The 18272-nt window shown below is 47.8% G+C and overlaps 1 protein-coding gene across 2 annotated transcripts in view; it reads right to left on the bottom strand.

Annotated features, from left to right (window-relative positions):
* LOC138265923 (indoleamine 2,3-dioxygenase 2-like) overlaps window positions 1-11446 on the bottom strand; it is a 260844-nt gene extending 249398 nt beyond the window's left edge. For both annotated transcript variants that reach the window (XM_069214114.1, XM_069214115.1), the window contains exon 1: window positions 11164-11446. In XM_069214114.1, coding sequence (XP_069070215.1) covers window positions 11164-11262 — 99 coding nt within the window. In that variant the 5' untranslated portion in view covers window positions 11263-11446. The remainder of the gene's footprint in view (window positions 1-11163) is intronic.
* Window positions 11447-18272: the final 6826 nt, after the last annotated feature.

The raw sequence follows: 18272 nt of genomic DNA, 5'->3' as shown, positions 1-18272 counted from the left end.
TGCAGTTTGCCTCCAATCCACATCTTGGCAGACTGACAGTTGGGGCTTTGTGCATACTTTTCAGACAGCCTATACACAGGGAGGGTGGAGGTGTTACAGAGGTGCATCTACATATGGTATAGCCTTACTTGGCTGAGAGAAGGGACCGGTGGGGCACACCTGCATTTGTAAAGGCTGTGCCCTGGCCTCGCACAATAAGGTTGTAACTGGTTGGAACTCCCTCTCCTCCCCATTGAAAACACACTGTAAACTTAGTCGTGTGGGCTCTCATTATTCTAAATGAGACTACTGGATTTCTAGGTAGCAGGATCTATAACGGTGTGGGGGACTGAGTCTGACCCACGTGTAAAGAACTCTGTCACCCTAAATCCGGTTTTTGCTCCGGCTAACTAGCAGTGCCTCATTTCTCCCAGGTGGAAGAAATTATTTGGCAGCCGAGCGCATGACATCTTTGGAACTTCTCAGGGAAGTCGTGGTTACTCAGATCCAAACCAACTCTCTTATTTCCAATATGATCTCATATACAAATGACAAAGACAGTATAAGTTTTATATAATGTTTTTAATAAAACAACTGTATTTTAGATATTTAGGCATGAGCCGCAATAACCAGAACGATACAACACAGTAGGATTGAAATAGTCATCAGGAGAGTAAAACATAAGAACAAAGCTATCATATTGTCTAACAGTTTCTACTCTCCCTCTGCTTGTTCTATTTAGAGCACAGCATGTTAAGCTTCTAGCTTGCCTATTAGAATCACTGTGGAGACATCAGCCCTCATACCTGAGCAAAGACCTGTGATCTTGGTTCAGCATCTGCAACGAGGCAGTCAGCGTCTAGTTGTGGTTCCCTGGTTGGAATCTCCCTCTTAGCCTTGAAAAAGTCAATGATGACGAAACACGTGTCGGCTGTTATTGTACAAACTCGAAAAATGCACAGTGTTTCCATACCACGTATCTAGTATATTCCATGACATCAGAGGAATCTCGCCGTGAATTGTTACCAAGGAATAAAGTGTTCTCGCCTTGATCCTGTGATGTGCCGTGGTCTTCTTCTTTTCCTATTATACTGACTACATTGTATGTTATATACAGTTATTGTTCTCAATGGTACAATGGTACATGAAAGCCAACTTGTAGTGGATCTATTTCTCATGCAGGACACAAACCATATATATATAAAAGTGATACATTTTCAGGTAAGCCATACAATATGTCATCCGTGCAGCAAGCATTCACCCATGCCTTTAATTATGAAAAAGTGTGAAAAACTGAAAGCCATCATCACCCGGGTGTCGAAGAAAGAAAAGGGCAGGGGAGATTAAAGGTCTTAACAACATCCAGCATCATCCAGGGCTTTGTACTTACCTGTAAAATACTTACATTTTTGTTGTAAAGGCATGTGTGTTAAAAGCATATTTGTTGTAAAAGTTTACATGGTAAAGGCAAGGCATGTGTTGCAATGACTGCATTGTAAAAGCATGAGTGGTAATGGTATGCATGGCTCCATCATGCAACCGTATGACCATCTCACAGGCCCTCATCTACAGGAAGTTGTATCACAGCAACGATCCCTCTCACTCATGTGACCTGGAGGCTCCAGACCATTCAAAACTTAACGTCCAACCTTATACTCAAGCTTTCAAATGCACTCACATTACCCTGCACCGCAGAAATTGCCACTGGCTCCCTGTCTACATCTGTGCAGTCCTCAAACTACTCATGCATGCCTACAAAGCCCTGCAAAATCTTGGCTCTACCTTAGTACCAGTACAGGGGAATTTTCCCCACAATTAGAACATTCTTGGGACTTGAAACTGGACACAGGACGCTGCTGAATGAACTCACCAGGACACCACCTTAGACTGCTGCTGGAGTGCTCCAGCTTCGTGGGATTCCGAGTGAAACACTTTTGAAAGTGGCTTACTTCATGGTTGGCCCCCCATGTGCCTCGAAAAGCGATTCTTGCCAGCCAAAATCACCGCCGCAACCCGGTTCAACCGTGTTGCTCTGTGAGCTTTTTTTTAAAGCACCCTGTTTAATGCTAAAATCACCGCCGTGGCCTGGGCCAAATTAAAGTGCTTACGGGCTTTGGAAAGCGCTTCTCCACGATCCAAAATCACCGCCGCGGCCCAGGCCTCCTTAATTTTCCAAGGGCGTTGGAGCGCACGGTGTTCTGTGCCCCCTGGGCACTTGGAGGATGAAGAGAGGAACCGGCGCGCTCCTCTCAGTGCCTCCAGGGACCCGGCAACCTCAGCGGCGCCCCCCTGAATGGTTGCTAAGGGGATCACCGCCGCGACCGAGGAGACACACGATAGGCTCGAGAGAGGAGCACAGCACGTGGGGACGAGGTGCGGCCTCTCCCTTCTTCAGACGGGCAACCGCACCGGGGACGAGGGCAGCTGCCTCCAGTGTTTCCTGAGTACTTACGTGTTCTAATGTGAAAACTGCATATTCTTGCAGAGTATTAGTAACTTGTGTAACATTCTGACAACTGCTAAGGTAGCAGGGTATTACTAACGTGTAATGTTGGTCTAATTATGTTTTGTGCAATACAGTTTCTTTTTACATAGCTCAATGTTGTGTTTACTTTGTGGTGTACATTTTGCGTCACGTGTGCTGTGTGTGTTGTGCAAACGCTATACACATTGCCTCCGGGTTAGGCCTGACTGCTCGTGCCAAGCTACCAAGGGGGTGAGCAGGGGTTATCTTTAACGTGTAACTCCCTTGCCCTGACTAGAGTGGGTGGGTTCTGCCTGGCTGAAGTGCATACCCTAGTCAACCAGAAACCCCATTTCTAACAAGTTGACTTACTACACTTATTAAGTTGTATCTTTCAAGTGGGAACAAGTAACCAGTTTATGTTTGGTGCCTTTGGGAATGTAATTAAGAATCATCTATTTTGGTAAATTTGCTTTTTAAATTTCCATTTTGAAAATGCTACTTTTAGGAAGTATACATTTTCCTGATTTAGTCACTGTGTCATCTGAATGGGGGTAGTTGGCAGTTGGGCTTTGTGTATTCCTACTAGACAGCCACACACAATAGAGAGCTTAGGTGTGCCTGGATGGGCCATCACTGGCAGGATAGAAGGGCGGAGAGGGGCTCAGCCCCACTTACACTTGAATAGGCTGTGTCCTGCCTCCACACAAAGGGCTGCATACCCCTTGCAGTTAGTCTCGACCCAGGGCAGGGGAGGCAGGAAACCTATGCACTTCCAAATGAAACACTAGAAGCTTCTCCCACTTCAAAGGAGGTAGCTGATATAAACATTGGACCTCAGACACCAACTTTTCAGTACTCCTCTAGACCTGTGGAGATTCTGCCTGGAAAAAGTACTGCTGTGCTTCTGAAAGGACTGCCACTGCTGGACTGCTGTATGCTTCCTTGCTGGACTACTGCCTTGTTGAACTGCTGCTTTAGTGTATTGCTGCCTTCCTGCCTAGGTCAGAGGGCTTGGACCTTCACCTGAACCCAGTGGCAGACAGTGACCCTCAACAGTGAAGGGGCATCAACACCATTGAGGACCGAGAACATAGGGCATATTATTAACAAACATCACTGACAGGCAGTGTAATAAGTCACAATGCCTTAGGCTCAGTGCTGAGGCTCTCATTCATAGCTCATTAATAGATTTTTATTTATAACAGGTTGTGGCTGAGAGCTCTGGAGATGAGACTAAAGGCAATGTGAGTTTCTCACAGTGTCTGTCAGTAGGCCAAAAAGTAAACAGTAAAATAAATAAAAAATGTACTCACCCACGCATCTTCATCCTCAGCTCTGGGTTTTCTTCTGGAGTGCAGTCAGCATGAGTCCTTCTGGAGCCTAGGCCAACTCCCTTCTATGAATCAAGACCCTGCGCTAATGCTGCTGATAATGTTAGCAGCAAGAGAGAAGTGCCAGGATTCGTTGGAGTGGGCTGCCTTGATGCTCCATCAAGAACTGAGGGCCTGTGCCTGCTCTTCTCCCAGCTGATGAAGGCAGCTGAGTGGAGAGGTTTAAAATGCTCATGTCAGGCAGCAACATGTACAGTTTAAACTGGAGCCACCAGCAACACTGTTCCGTGCTGCCAAGGGGGGAATTGCTACTGCCTGAATCCAGAACTCCCAGAGTGACTCCAAGGGATAACCTGCCAGTTCAGAGGCACAGGGACATAACAGGCTCCCCACCATCTGAACCAGCACTGAGATCCAGATAGAATAAGCCCTTGACCCCAAGAGGTGCCCCTCAGGTCCTGGACTGCTAGTGCCGCCTCAGTGGAGCTGAATTGAGAGTTGATGGACTCTTTGCGTCTGGGCCAGTTGGTACAAAAACCTTGTCACTGGCACTATCCATCAATGCACAGTTCTGTGAGCCCTACCCTTCTCACTACAGCATTGACAGCTTGCGGGGAGCACAATTGTGACAACAACAGCATATTTGCGCTACTATGATGTCTATCCATGACTCCAGGCCTGCTCTGCCTGCTACATCTGTGGCCATCTGCAACACTTCTCTGCTCTCCATGGCCCCTTCAACGCAAACAGGACTCTTTGCCCAGACTGAGAATGTAACTTTTCAGCAGGACTAACCTGGTCCCTGTATCCAAACCACGCTCTATTGCAGTCAGTCTGAATTTGTGACTTTCTCCGAGTCCTGCATAACCAGATTGCCCTGAGTGATGCTTTGGCCTTTTTGACTCTATTTTCACTTAAATGTTTAAAAGTCTATATTTCTGGTTCTACTGGTTGGAATTTTGTCATTTTGGTCTTGATTTTTCCTCTATTGTTTTTCACTCACTTTATTACTGGTTTAAGCACTGCATAAAAATCTTAAACATTGCCTCTATTTTAGGCCTGACTACTATGTGCCAAGCTACAAGTGTGTGGAACACTGGCTAATTGGGGGCTTGCTTGTGCCTCACCCTGACAAGGAAGGTGATTGTTGCTTGAGAACAGTTTCACCCCCTTAACTAGTAACCCAATTTCTCACAAGTTTGTACCAAATTGGAAGATAATGGGATCTCAGGCCAAAGTTTCACCACTCGCACAAGTCGCTGAATGGCTCATCTGTGTGCACCCAGAGACATTCAAAGAGCTATATAGAACAAGCAGTGGTAAAGAAAACAGGCCTGCCCTTCGGAATCTGGTGTGATCGTTATTTTTATTTATTTTTCAATGCAAGCATGTGCTACAAAATCGAAATATAGCATACTACCACCTTTACAAGGTTGCTATATGTGTGCAGTGAAAACAATTTAATTACAAATATTCACTGATGGGACCATTTTACATTTGAAGTTTATTAGATAACAAACCTCTCAGTTGTGCCACAGATTTATTTTTTACTATTTGTGAAAGAGATAAGACACCACCTCACAGAACTCAAACTGCAGACAGCTACAAGGTTACATGTCAATTAAACACTTTATAGGAGCTACTTTAACATGCATTGACAAAGCAATAAGGTCTCGTACATTACCAAGTTATTGTCTTTACCATTTGGGTGAGGGTGGAGAATGAGAGGAGAGAACGGGATGATGGGTGAATGTGGACAATGGGTGTTATTTAACAGGATGGTGAAAAAAAACTCAATGAAGCAGCAAGGACTGGCCAAGTCATAGCTTTTTTAGTTCTTTCTGTTGGTGGGGGGGGGGGTGAGAAAACAAGGACACATTGTGAGTATAAGGAGAATAAAAAACACAGAACGGGGTGGGAGTTGAAGAAGCAACATAGAGGTGGAGGGGAAAGAAGCAACACCGACAGGGTGGGGAAAAAGACACACAGACAAGGCAGAGACTAAAAGTGGTAGGGGAAAAAACATCACAGAGAGGGTCTGGGAGAGGAAGAAGCAGGAAAATTAATAACATGTACCTCAACCACAGAGGAATATCCCTCACCCATTTGAAGCAAACAGTACTTGGACTGTACTCCAGCCAAAAGAAGAGCTTGTGCTGCCCAATTAGAAGGCAGCAAAGGAGAGTGGCAATGAATCCCACAAATGGTAAGAAATGGGAGGACTCTGAAGACCTTTGTTCAAAACATGTAGGTGAGACCTAAAAAGGAGACATCTGTCTATGTGGGCAACCAAATTGCTGTTATTTAGAATAATTTAAAAAAATGAATGAATTAAAACACACTTAGAAGAACAAGATTTGACACTGAATAAACGGGAAATTGAGTGACAACTTAACTAACCAATGGATAAAGACTACTGAACAAAGGCATCTCTATGTATTTGTATTGTGTATGATTTTGTTTCAGAAAAACAGTATTCTATTAAATCAGCTGAGGCTGCTTCAAATGCCACACCTAAAGCTTAGTGTTATTACCGTCTCCATTACCTTATTTGGTAATCAATATTGTAGTCACCGACTAAGGAGAAAGCCAAGCTAACAGTCACAGGCCCTCATGACGAACCTGGCGGTCCGAAGACAGCCATGGCCGCGGTGGCGGTCTCACCAACACAGTACGAGTGTGGCGGCTTGGCCTCTGCCAAACTGCCAAATCTCCGCTGGTACAGCCAGGGCAGTAGGACAGCTGGGCCGGAGGACAGCACCTATTATGGTATTATGAGTTGCCTTTCTGCCAGGGTTTGCACATCAGTAGCACCACCACAGAAAACCCTGGCGGAAAGGCTGCCGGTGCCAGGAAATTCCTTTCCTGCCACCGGCAGGCGACTCCCCCAACCCCCTTCAATTACATGACCCCCCACCCTTCCTTCCATGACAGCACCATCATTCCTGCATACACACAAACACACACCCACATGCACCCTGCATACATGCATTCATCAACATTTACATACATACACATACATACACTCATTCACTCACAGCAACAGACACACATTCACACCTGCATACACACACATACACTTTTAGATATAAACATGCAGACATACACCCACACACACATGCACACACATATCCCCCCAACCTCCCACCTCCTCCCCTGTCAGACGATCAACTTACCTTGTACTGCTCGTAATATGGCAGGCAGAGTCCTTTTGGCATGGTGGTGATGGTGGAACTGCCTCTGCACTGCCGAATGCCAGCACGACTGCTGACGGATTTGCACCCAAATTGTGGCAGAAATCCATCAGTACTCATAATATGTCAGTCAGAAGACAACCAGCACTGGCTGCCATCTGGCATCCATGACTTCAGTGATCTTAGGAAAAGACCGTCAAAGTTGTAATGAGGGCCATAGTCTGTCATTAAGTACCGAGGGCCCCAACCCACTCCCCTCTTCAAATATGATGAGTGTCTGTTGGGATAAGCAAATGTCAGCCTGGCAAAACTCATAATGTTTGGTTCAGGCAACCATGAACTTTAAATGTGCTAATCTGCAGTGTCAGGCAGCTTATCCCAAGCTTCGCCAGGCTAACGATTTCACAGACCTCTGGCCATGACCTAATCAGTCCAGCAAAGAGAGACTTCCCTTTGTGAAGAGGGGTCCATCACTGATAGACTCAGACCGTGGCGCCTCAGTTTTAAGTCCTGAAGTGCCCAGGGCTGTCCATCAGTGTCACCCTTTCAAAAAATGTGATCTGCAACTGTCATTGATACCATCCTACACTTTGATGAGTTATCCAAAGTCCTCCTTTCATTGGCTAACCCATGACAATGTCAACGCTTCAGAGGACGTAACAAGTTTTCTATCAGTACATTCCTTACCCGAAGGCTACAGGAACCACAGAGGCCTAAATTCTTCTCCACTCTATGTCACCACCGCAGGCTGGGAAATCTTTATTGAATGTTGGGTACATGTGTGTGTATTCATGAGTGTATTTCATTTGCACATGCATTCTGTGAATGGGTGTGTGCAAGTGTATGTGCTTGTGAATGGTGGGTGTATGCACGTGACTTGTGAATGGATCAGTGTAAGTGAGCACATGAATGGATAAGCATATCTGTGTGCTAATGTAAGGGGATGGGTGTAAGTGATTGTGAGTGTGTTTGCCTGCCCCTCTCCTTGACCCCATTATGGCCCACCACTGCAAGCTAACTTCAACGATGTTTCAGGACTGGAGGCAATCGGATTTCATGGAAAATAGCAAAAAAGACCTGCCTCATCTGGGACATATTAAAAAACGTTAGCCACAGTCTACTGGATTTTTTCTTCAAACAAAGTCTAATCAATGTGGTTCCAGATCATTTTGTTGTTTTTGTTGGACTAATTTATGAAGCATTTCATCAGAATCTTGGGAAGGATCCTGTGACTGGATGGCGCTCTTCAGCAGGTACAAACAGCAAGCACAGAAACAAATTCCATTTTGAATGATTTTACAGCACAATGTCAAAAACAATATCACTGCAATTTTATAGAAGATAAATAAGTGAGCCCACCCAGAATTAAGAGTTCAGATAAAGCATATTGATTCTTGAGCAATGGATTTATTAAGAGCAACTTCTCCAATTTGTTCTTCAGCAAAAGAAATCAATATGGCTCAATTTATCAAAATTTTTCTTTGTTATGAATATTTAGAAAATAGTCTACGTGTTTCGCCCCTACATGGCTGAAGGCTTGGAGCTTTCTCAAGGCTGCAGGAATAAATGACGTAAATCACAATTAGTCCTTAGAACCTACGGAGAAGTACGACCATCACCCAGTGTGACAAAACATATAACGAGGGAAGATGAAAAAGTGAAGGGATGAGCACCCAGTGATACTTCAAATAGCAAAGAGGAATAATATTAGTAAATCTGAGGTGACCATCAACACAATTTATTTTTTAGTACAAGAATTTTTATCTCATTAAGAGTGAATTCCCTCGTGTCTGGAGTGCGCTCATGGAAGAAAAGAGATGAAGGAATAGAAATAATAATGACAAGAAAAAATAAGAATAAGTACAACATCAAAAAATTCTGTGTCAATTATTAAAAGGGATACCTCTGATTAAAAGAAAGTGTTTCCAGCCTACAGGTTCTTGACCATTAGAGTTAGTGCACTTGCTGTGTGTTAAACTGATGACAGTGCTCACTACCACCTACCGGAAGCATGAACACAACTCACAAAATTCTTTGGGGAGCGGAAGTGACATCACACACCCTTTGACCTTCAATTTCACACGCATACTTACACATACACTTATTAATACTTACACACATACTCTCGCTCACATAAACACACTCAGCTGCAAAATTTGTTTCATTTCACTAGTGAGAGGCATGCATACGTCATGCCATTTCCGGTGCTTAGCCCTCCTTGAGCACACTGGCCATCTACTGAAAACAGACGAGGCTCTGTGTTTTCCGCATGGTTTCTGGACTACTTTTTCTCTTTATTTCTCAGGCAATGCGATCTCGCTGGGCAGTAGTCGAGTGCATTGCATGACATCGACCCTGTTATAATGGCTAATTGCACTTTTGCCAGTTACATGAATAATTGCACTTTTGCTGACACGTTTCACTGCGAACGGACTTCCATTTCCTTTTGTGTGTCTCAGTCACGCTTCATGGTGGCCGTGGGCTCGCTTATGTGAAACTGTTTTACTTTTCAGTTTATCTGGCAAGAAGAGTCCGGTTAGGAGTTTAAAACGCGAATAGCTGTAACTTGAGCAAACACAAGACCTGTTGCATTGCAAATGATTGTTTTACTTAGCTGCCAGGGAAGGCTATATTCACTTACAGCGAATAATACAGTGAATAATTAAACATTATTTACTATTAGTGTAAATAAAACGTTGAGAGAAAATAGAGTGGAGCCAAGCCAGGGGTCGCTACTGTGACCCCTATCGACCCCTAAATGACGTTCATGCAGTCCCATGGCCTCGTGTCTCACACTAATCTAGCTTCTTGCTCCGTAAACAGCCTATGGCCAGTGCTGTTAAACGCTGCTATACTGACTTGACAGAAAAGGAGGACATCCACCTTCGCCCGCCCTTTCCTAACACAAACGACAGCGAAACAATCCTATGGCACAAAGAGACAGTTATGCCTCACAAAGAGTGAACTGTTCCATACAGGCAGACTTTTGCGCATTGGGACCCCTTAGCTCTGGCCCCCAGTGCCATGGCACCGGCTCCACCATTGAATAGTTATGCTAATGTGTCAATGGCATATTACGTTTGAGGAAATCATATGATGACCTTTCACACATTGCTTGAACATATTTTCATTTGGTACTAAAAAGCACGCAAAGGCAAGCCTTCAAATTTTATTTGATAAGACGCTGCAGGGACTCTCTGGATTTTTTGCACCACTCCAGCCCTGTTATGCCTACTTTGAATTCATTTTATGTCGTCTAGTTCTAAGTCATGAACAGTATTTCGCACTGTGCTTGTATCAATTTTCCACAAAAACGTTATGCATTAAAGTTGAGTGGAGTTGCATCTCACATTGGCAATTTGCCTCTAAAAATCATTCTGCATTCTGATATCGGTTGAATATATCACATTGAGACTGTTTTGGTCTAGATGTGCTTGTTGGAAATCATTGCATACTCTGAGACAGAAAGACCCCAAAATCTGTGGAAAGGTTTTTCCCCACTACGTAATAGTGAGAGGTAATAGTTTGACATTTTTAACTGCTCCCTTTTGTAGCACAGCTAAAATGTTGTTGCACATTCTGGATTTTACCACGGAATTGAAAGTGAATTATGAAGCATGCCTGTCAGCATCCCAAATTCTTGATAACAAATGTTCACATTATTCTGCTTTAAATATGTCCGGTCACAAAACTACCGCAAGTTTTCTTTTAACAACGATCTAGATTAAGGAGTCGTTGATGGTCCTGTATCTCAATAAATAATTTGGAGAGTGTTTGCTTTTCTTTTAACACAAAACATGTTTTGAACTGAGATTTTAATCTATCAGTAAAATAAATCCAATAAATATGAATTACTCAACATACCTTTGAAAAGAGAGGGAAACCACACCCCCAAACAATTTAGCACGGTCACAAAAATATTCATAACAGCACGATTTCGGTAATCAGACATACATTACAGCGTGTCACCAGGGATACCATGTCCTATTGCTGGGCTTTTCTCCTATAAACCATTCTATGCCGATCGATTAATTCAATTGAAGGAACAAACACTACAACACCCAGAAAGCAACAGATTGTAAAACGGAACATAAAGCCTAGAAAAAGGCGACTCAGACGATGTAGAGCCAGCTGTTACCCTGGAATTTAGACTGCATCAATTTCTATAATTAGAAAAATAAGCCGTTCTTACCAGAGGATTTTCAACAATGAATCCATAGTCTTCAGAAATATGAAATCTGCTTAGATTAAAAGGCAAGAGATTTTTCGAATCAAATGTTTGGATTTCCATTGTTATAGTAAAGGTGTTCCTTTTCAGATGAATCCAATGAAATTTCGTGCAAATTTCTTTAGCTAAGTATAAATCTGAATCCACCTTGAGCTCATAAAAAGCGTGCACATCGGCAGGCTGGGCTGCAAATGTATGCTACAAAAAGACTTCCGTACTTTTCAGTTCCAAAGTACAGCTGTTTAGAGCTTACACAGACTCATTCAGAATGTGCTTTAAAACAGGTGACCCTGTGTTGATTCAGCAAACTTCCAGAGGGTTACCTAACCTTGCCCTGGGGGCTTTCTGCTAGCATCTAATCACACGTATGTTTAAGTAAACAGAGTGAAGGACTGGAAGGTACAGATCAGTGCAACTCTGTTGAAAGTGTTGAATTCGTTCCCAAGAAATCACTTAGGTGGTCATTACAACCCTGGCGGTCGGTGTTAAAGCAGTGGTAAAGCCGCCAACAGGCCGGCAAAAAACAAAATGGAATCACGACCATGGCGGAAACCACCAACATAGACAGCCACTTTAACACTCCGACCGCCACGGCGGTACAAACAAACACCGGGCGGTAACCGCCAACAGACAGGCGGAAGACAATGTACTGCCTGCAGTATTACAACAGGTCAATCCGCCACCTTTTCCGGGGCGAATTCACCACGAGCAAAAACACGGCGGAAACAGGACTTGGAAGGGAAAACGCTCACCTCTACACACCCCACAAGGAACCAGGACACCATGGAGCCAGAACTCCAAAATCTACCTGCCTTTGTCTTCCTGCTCCTCTACCAGGAGCACGATCGTCAGCGGCGAAGAACACGGTGAGTACTGCACCTTCGACACAGGCGAGGGGGGAGGGAAAAGAGAGTGACACACGCAACACCCCCACCCTCGCCCACTACAACACACACACACTAATACATGTTGAACATTACAATTACACCCCTCAACCCCCCTGGAAAAATGCAAAGACAAAAGGAAATAATTGTAACGATTGTGATCAATTAAAATCCAGTACTCAAAAATATATATACAATATAAAAAAATATATACACCAATAGTACAAGTCCAGGTATTGCACAATTTATATTCCCTGGACCACTGGGCCTAAGATGCATGGGCGAAGCCCACACAAGATACCCGATCAAAACAGAGAGAACACTGCAGGGGCATCAGATAGAAATACAACAAGCACCTCAGGGGGAAGGGAAGAGGGGGCACCTCAGCCAGATGAGTGCACAACGCCAAATCCACGAGGGGGCTCCATGCCCACTGCAGTATCCTGGGGAGTGCAAAGCCACAGTCTCTCAAGTCTCTCAAGTGGGTGGTTTGCCCACTGTTGCATCCTGGGGAGTGCAAACCCACAGTCTCTCAAGTCTCTCCAGTGGGTGGTTTGCCCACTGCTGTATCCTGGGGAGTGCAATGCCACAGTCTCTGAAGTCTCTCAAGTGGGTGGTTTGCCCACTGCTGCATCCTGAGTGCAAAGCCACAGTCTCTCAAGTCTCTCAAGCGGGTGGTTTACCCACTGCTTTATCCTGGGGAGTGCAAAGCCACAGTCTCTCAAGTCTCTCCAGTGGGTGGTTTGCCCACTGCTTTATCCTGGGGAGTGCAAAGCTACCATCTCTAAAGTCTCTCAAGTGGGTAGTTTGCCCACTGCTGCATCCTGGGGAATGCCAAGCCACAGTCTCTCAAGTCTCTCAAGTCTCTCAAGCAGGTGGTTTGCCCACTGCTTTATCCTGGGGAGTGCAAAGCCACATTCTCTCAAGTCTCTCAAGTGGGTTGTTTGCCCACAGCTGCATCCTGGGGATTGCAAAGCCACAGTCTCTCAAGTCTCTCCAGTGGGTGGTTTGCCCACTGCTTTATCCTGGGGAGTGCAAAGCCACAGTCTCTCAAGTCTCTCAAGTGGGTGGTTTGCCCACTGCTTTATCCTGGGGAGTGCAAAGCCACAGTCTCTCAAGTCTCTCCAGTGGGTGGTTTTCCCACTGCTTTATCCTGGGGAGTGCAAAGCTACCATCTCTAAAGTCTCTCAAGTGGGTAGTTTGCCCACTGCTGCATCCTGGGGAGTGCCAAGCCACAGTCTCTCAAGTCTCTCAAGTCTCTCAAGCAGGTGGTTTGCCCACTGCTTTATCTTGGGGAGTGCAAAGCCACATTCTCTCAAGTCTCTCAAGTGGGTTGTTTGCCCACAGCTGCATCCTGGGGATTGCAAAGCCACAGTCTCTCAAGTCTCTCCAGTGGGTGGTTTGCCCACTGCTTTATCCTGGGGAGTGCAAAGCCACAGTCTCTCAAGTCTCTCAAGTGGGTGGTTTGCCCACTGCTTTATCCTGGGGAGTGCAAAGCCGCAGTCTTTCAAGTCTCTCAAGTGGGTGGTTTGCCCACTGCTGCATCCTGGGGAGTGCAAAGCCACAGTCTCTCAAGTGGGTGGTTTGCCCACTGCTGCATCCTGGGGAGTGCAAAGCCACAGTCTCTCAAGTCCCTCCAGTGAGCTGTTTTCCCACTGCTTTATCCTGGGGAGTGCAAAGCCACAGTCTCTCAAGTCTCTCCAGTGGGTGGTTTGCCAACTGCTGCATCCTGGGGAGTGCAAAGCCACAGTCTCTCAAGTCTCTCCAGTGGGCGGTTTGCCCACTGCTTTATCCTGGGCAGTGCAAAGCCACAGTCTCTCAAGTGTCTCCAGTGGGTGGTTTGCCCACTGCTTCATCCTGGGGAGTGCAAAGCCACAGTCTGAAGTCTCTCAAGTGGGTGGTTTGCCCACTGCTTTATTCTGGGGAGTGCAAAGCCACAGTCTCTCAAGTCTCTCCTGTGGGTGGTTTGCCCACTGCATTATCATGGGGAGTGAAAAGCCACAGTCTCTCACGTGGGTGGTTTGCCCACTGCTGCATCCTGGGGAGTGCAAAGCCACAGTCTCTCAAGTCTCTCCTGTGGGTGGTTTGCCCACTGCATTATCATGGGGAGTGAAAAGCCACAGTCTCTCACGTGGGTGGTTTGCCCACTGCTGCATCCTGGGGAGTGCAAAGCCACAGTCTCTCAAGTCTCTCCAGTGGGTGGTTTGCCCACTGCATTATCCTGGGGAGTGCAAAGCCACAGTCTCTCAAGTCTCTCAAGTGGGTGGTTTGCCCACTGCTGCATCCTGGGGAGTGCAAAGCCACATTCTCTCAAGTGGGTTGTTTGCCCACTGCTGCCTCCTGGGGAATGCAAAGCCACAGTCTCTCAAGTCTCTCCAGTGGGTGGTTTGCCCACTGCTGCATCCTGGGGAGTGCAAAGCCACAGTCTCTCAAGTCTCTCCAGTGGGTGGTTTGCCCACTGCTTTATCCTGGGGAGTGCAAAGCCACAGTCTCTGAAGTCTCTCAAGTAGGTGGTTTGCCCACTGCTTTATTCTGGGGAGTGCAAAGCCACAGTCCCTCAAGTCGGTGGTTTGCCCACTGCTGCATCCTGGGGAGTGCAAAGCCACAGTCTCTCAAGTCTCTCCAGTGGGGGGTTTGCCCACTGCTTTATCATGGGGAGTGAAAAGCCACAGTCTCTCAAGTGGGTGGTTTGCCCACTGCTGCATTCTGGGGAGTGCAAAGCCACAGTCTCTAAAGTCTCTCCAGTGGGTGGTTTGCCCACTGCTTTATCCTGGGGAGAGCAAAGCCACAGTCTCTCAAGTCTCTCCAGTGGGTGGTTTGCCCACTGCTGCATCCTGGGGAGTGCAAAGCCACAGTCTCTCAAGTCTCTCAAGTGGGTGGTTTGCCCACTGCTGCATCCTGGGGAGTGCAAAGCCACAGTCTCTCCAGTGGGTGGTTTGCCCACTGCTTTATCCTGGGGAGTGCAAAGCCACAGTCTCTCAAGACTCTCAAGTGGGTGGTTTGCCCACTGCTGCATCCTGGGGAGTGCAAAGCCACAGTCTCTCAAGTCTCTCCAGTGGGTGGATTGCCCACTGCTGCATCCTGGGGAGTGCAAAGCCACAGTCTCTCAAGTCTCTCCAGTGGGTGGTTTGCCCACTGCTTTATCCTGGGGAGTGCAAAGCCACAGTCTCTCAAGTGTCTCCAGTGGGTGGTGTGCCCACTGCTTTATCCTGGGGAGTGCAAAGCCACAGTCTCTGAAGTCTCTCAAGTGGGTGGTTTGCCCACTGCTTTATTCTGGGGAGTGCAAAGCCACAGTCTCTCAAGTCTCTTAAGTGGGTGGTTTGCCCACTGCTGCATCCTGGGGAGTGCAAAGCCACAGTCTCTCAAGTCTCTTCAGTGGGTGGTTTGCCCACTGCATTATTATGGGGAGTGAAAAGCCACAGTCTCTCAAGTGGGTGGTTTGCCCACTGCTTTATCCTGGGGAGTGCAAAGCCACAGTCTCTCAAGTCTCTCCAGTGGGTGGTTTGCCCACTGCTTTATCCTGGGGAGTGCAAAGCCACAGTCTCTCAAGTGGGTGGTTTGCCCACTGCTGCATCCTGGGGAGTGCAAAGCCACAGTCTCTCAAGTCTCTCAAGTGGGTGGTTTGCCCACTGCTTTATCCTGGGGAGTGCAAAGCCACATTCTCTCAAGTGGGATGTTTGCCCACTGCTGCCTCCTGGGGAGTGCAAAGCCACAGTCTCTCAAGTCTCTCCAGTGGGTGGTTTGCCCACTGCTGCATCCTGGGGAGTGCAAAGCCACAGTCTCTCAAGTCTCTCCAGTGGGTGGTTTGCCCACTGCTTTATCCTGGGGAGTGCAAAGCCACAGTCTCTGAAGTCTCTCAAGTGGGTGGTCTGCCCACTGCTTTATTCTGGGGAGTGCAAAGCCACAGTCCCTCAAGTCGGTGGTTTGCCCACTGCTGCATCCTGGGGAGTGCAAAGCCACATTCTCTCAAGTGGGATGTTTGCCCACTGCTGCCTCCTGGGGAGTGCAAAGCCACAGTCTCTCAAGTCTCTCCAGTGGGTGGTTTGCCCACTGCTGCATCCTGGGGAGTGCAAAGCCACAGTCTCTCAAGTCTCTCCAGTGGGTGGTTTGCCCACTGCTTTATCCTGGGGAGTGCAAAGCCACAGTCTCTGAAGTCTCTCAAGTGGGTGGTCTGCCCACTGCTTTATTCTGGGGAGTGCAAAGCCACAGTCCCTCAAGTCGGTGGTTTGCCCACTGCTGCATCCTGGGGAGTGCAAAGCCACAGTCTCTCAAGTCTCTCCAGTGGGTGGTTTCCCACTGCTTTATCATGGGGAGTGAAAAGCCACAGTCTCTCAAGTGGGTGGTTTGCCCACTGCTGCATTCTGGGGAGTGCAAAGCCACAGTCTCTAAAGTCTCTCCAGTGGGTGGTTTGCCCACTGCTTTATCCTGGGGAGTGCAAAGCCACAGTCTCTCAAGTCTCTCCAGTGGGTGGTTTGCCCACTGATGCATCCTGGGGAGTGCAAAGCCACAGTCTCTCAAGTCTCTCAAGTGTGTGGTTTGCCCACTGCTGCATCCTGGGGAGTGCAAAGCCACAGTCTCTCAAGTCTCTCCAGTGGGTGGTTTGCCCACTGCTTTATCCCGGGGAGTGCAAAGCCACAGTCTCTCAAGACTCTGAAGTGGGTGGTTTGCCCACTGCTGCATCCTGGGGAGTGCAAAGCCACAGTCTCTAAAGTCTCTCATGTGGGTGGTTTGCCCACTGCTTTAGCCTGGGGATTGCAAAGCCACAGTCTCTCAAGTGGATAACAATCTCCACTGGTTCTGGAGGGGGTTTTGTGCCCAGAGTGCTTTATCTTGCCAAGGACAGAGGTAGTGGATGCCTTTCTCCACTGGTTCTGGAGGGGGCTTTGTGCCCAGAATGCTTCATCCTGCCAAAGACAGAGGTAGTGGATGTGAATCTCCACTGGTTCTAGAGGGGGCTTTGTGCCCAGAGTGCTTCTTCCTGCCAAGGACAGAGGTAGTGGATGTGAATCTCCCCTGGTTCTGGAGGGGGCTTTGTTCCCAGAGTACTTCATCCTTCCAATGACTGAGGTAGTGGATGCCTTTCTCCACTGGTTCTGGAGGGGGCTTCAGGCCCAGAGTGCTTCATCCTGCTCGTGGCGGCCTCAGTAGCGGCGGTGCTTGCGGCACTCATTGGCCTGCGGTTCTGGTGGGTGGCTCAGTGAGCGTGCTGTTGGCGGCGGTGTCCTGGGCAGCGGTGCTGCTGGCAGCGGTGCTGGTGGTAGCAGTGTCCTGGGCAGGGGTGCTGGTGGCGGCAGTGTCCTGGGCAGTGGTGCTGTTGGTGGCGGTGTCCTTGGCAGCGGTGCTGGTGGCGGCGGTGTCCTTGGCAGCGGTGCTGGTGGCGGCGGTGTCCTGGGCAGCGGTGCTGGTGGCGGCAGTGTCCACGGCAGCAGTGCTGGTAGTGATCTTGTCCACCGTGCATGTTGGTGGTGACTTCCCATTCTTTCTGTGCCCCTTCCCCACCTTGGATGGTGGCGCAGCTTTCTTCCCACTCCCAACTGTAGTCCTGGGAGAGCCCTTGTGGCAGGTGTTTTACACTTCTCCCTCCGGGCAGTGGCCAACTTCTTATGCTTCTGAGGTGGGGGACTTTCTGTGGTCTGGCTCCTTGGCACACTGGCTGCCCTGCTGCTTGGCGCACTCCAGAAGCTGGTTACTGCTGGCACCACTGTTCCCGCTGATGTGGTGGCTAAGGTGCTGGATTGGGACCTGGAAAGGCGTGCCCTAGGGGACTGAAGGGGTGGATGAGGTGAGGGGAAGAGGTCAAGGTTGGACAGGAAAAGTTTTTTAGACACACTGGGACGGGTAGATGGAAGGGGTTTGGGAGTGGAGGAAGAGGTAGTGGTTGTAGGAGGTGTACGTTTGCTGACTTTGGGTGAAGGTGTATGGGCTGGAGGCTGTCGTGAGGTGGATGGCTGTTGGGTGGGTGTGTAACTGCGTTTGTGTGCCCTGGGAGGTGGGCTCACAGACACACTGGGAGAGTACACAGGGGATGTGTAAATGGTAGTGGGGGTGGTAAGTGCATGTGAGCGGTGTGTGTGATGGGTGTGCTGGTAATGGACGTAGTGGATGAAGATGTAGTGTATGCAGGTGTGAGTGTAGACGTGACAGGGAGGGAGGAGGGAGACGAGGAGGAGGGAGACACAGTGGAGGCAG

The sequence above is a fragment of the Pleurodeles waltl genome, chromosome 11, assembly GCF_031143425.1.
Source record: "Pleurodeles waltl isolate 20211129_DDA chromosome 11, aPleWal1.hap1.20221129, whole genome shotgun sequence".
NCBI lineage: Eukaryota > Metazoa > Chordata > Amphibia > Caudata > Salamandridae > Pleurodeles > Pleurodeles waltl.
The sequence above is the reverse complement of the archived record's forward strand: the minus strand, read 5'-3'. Positions and strand labels throughout refer to the sequence as shown.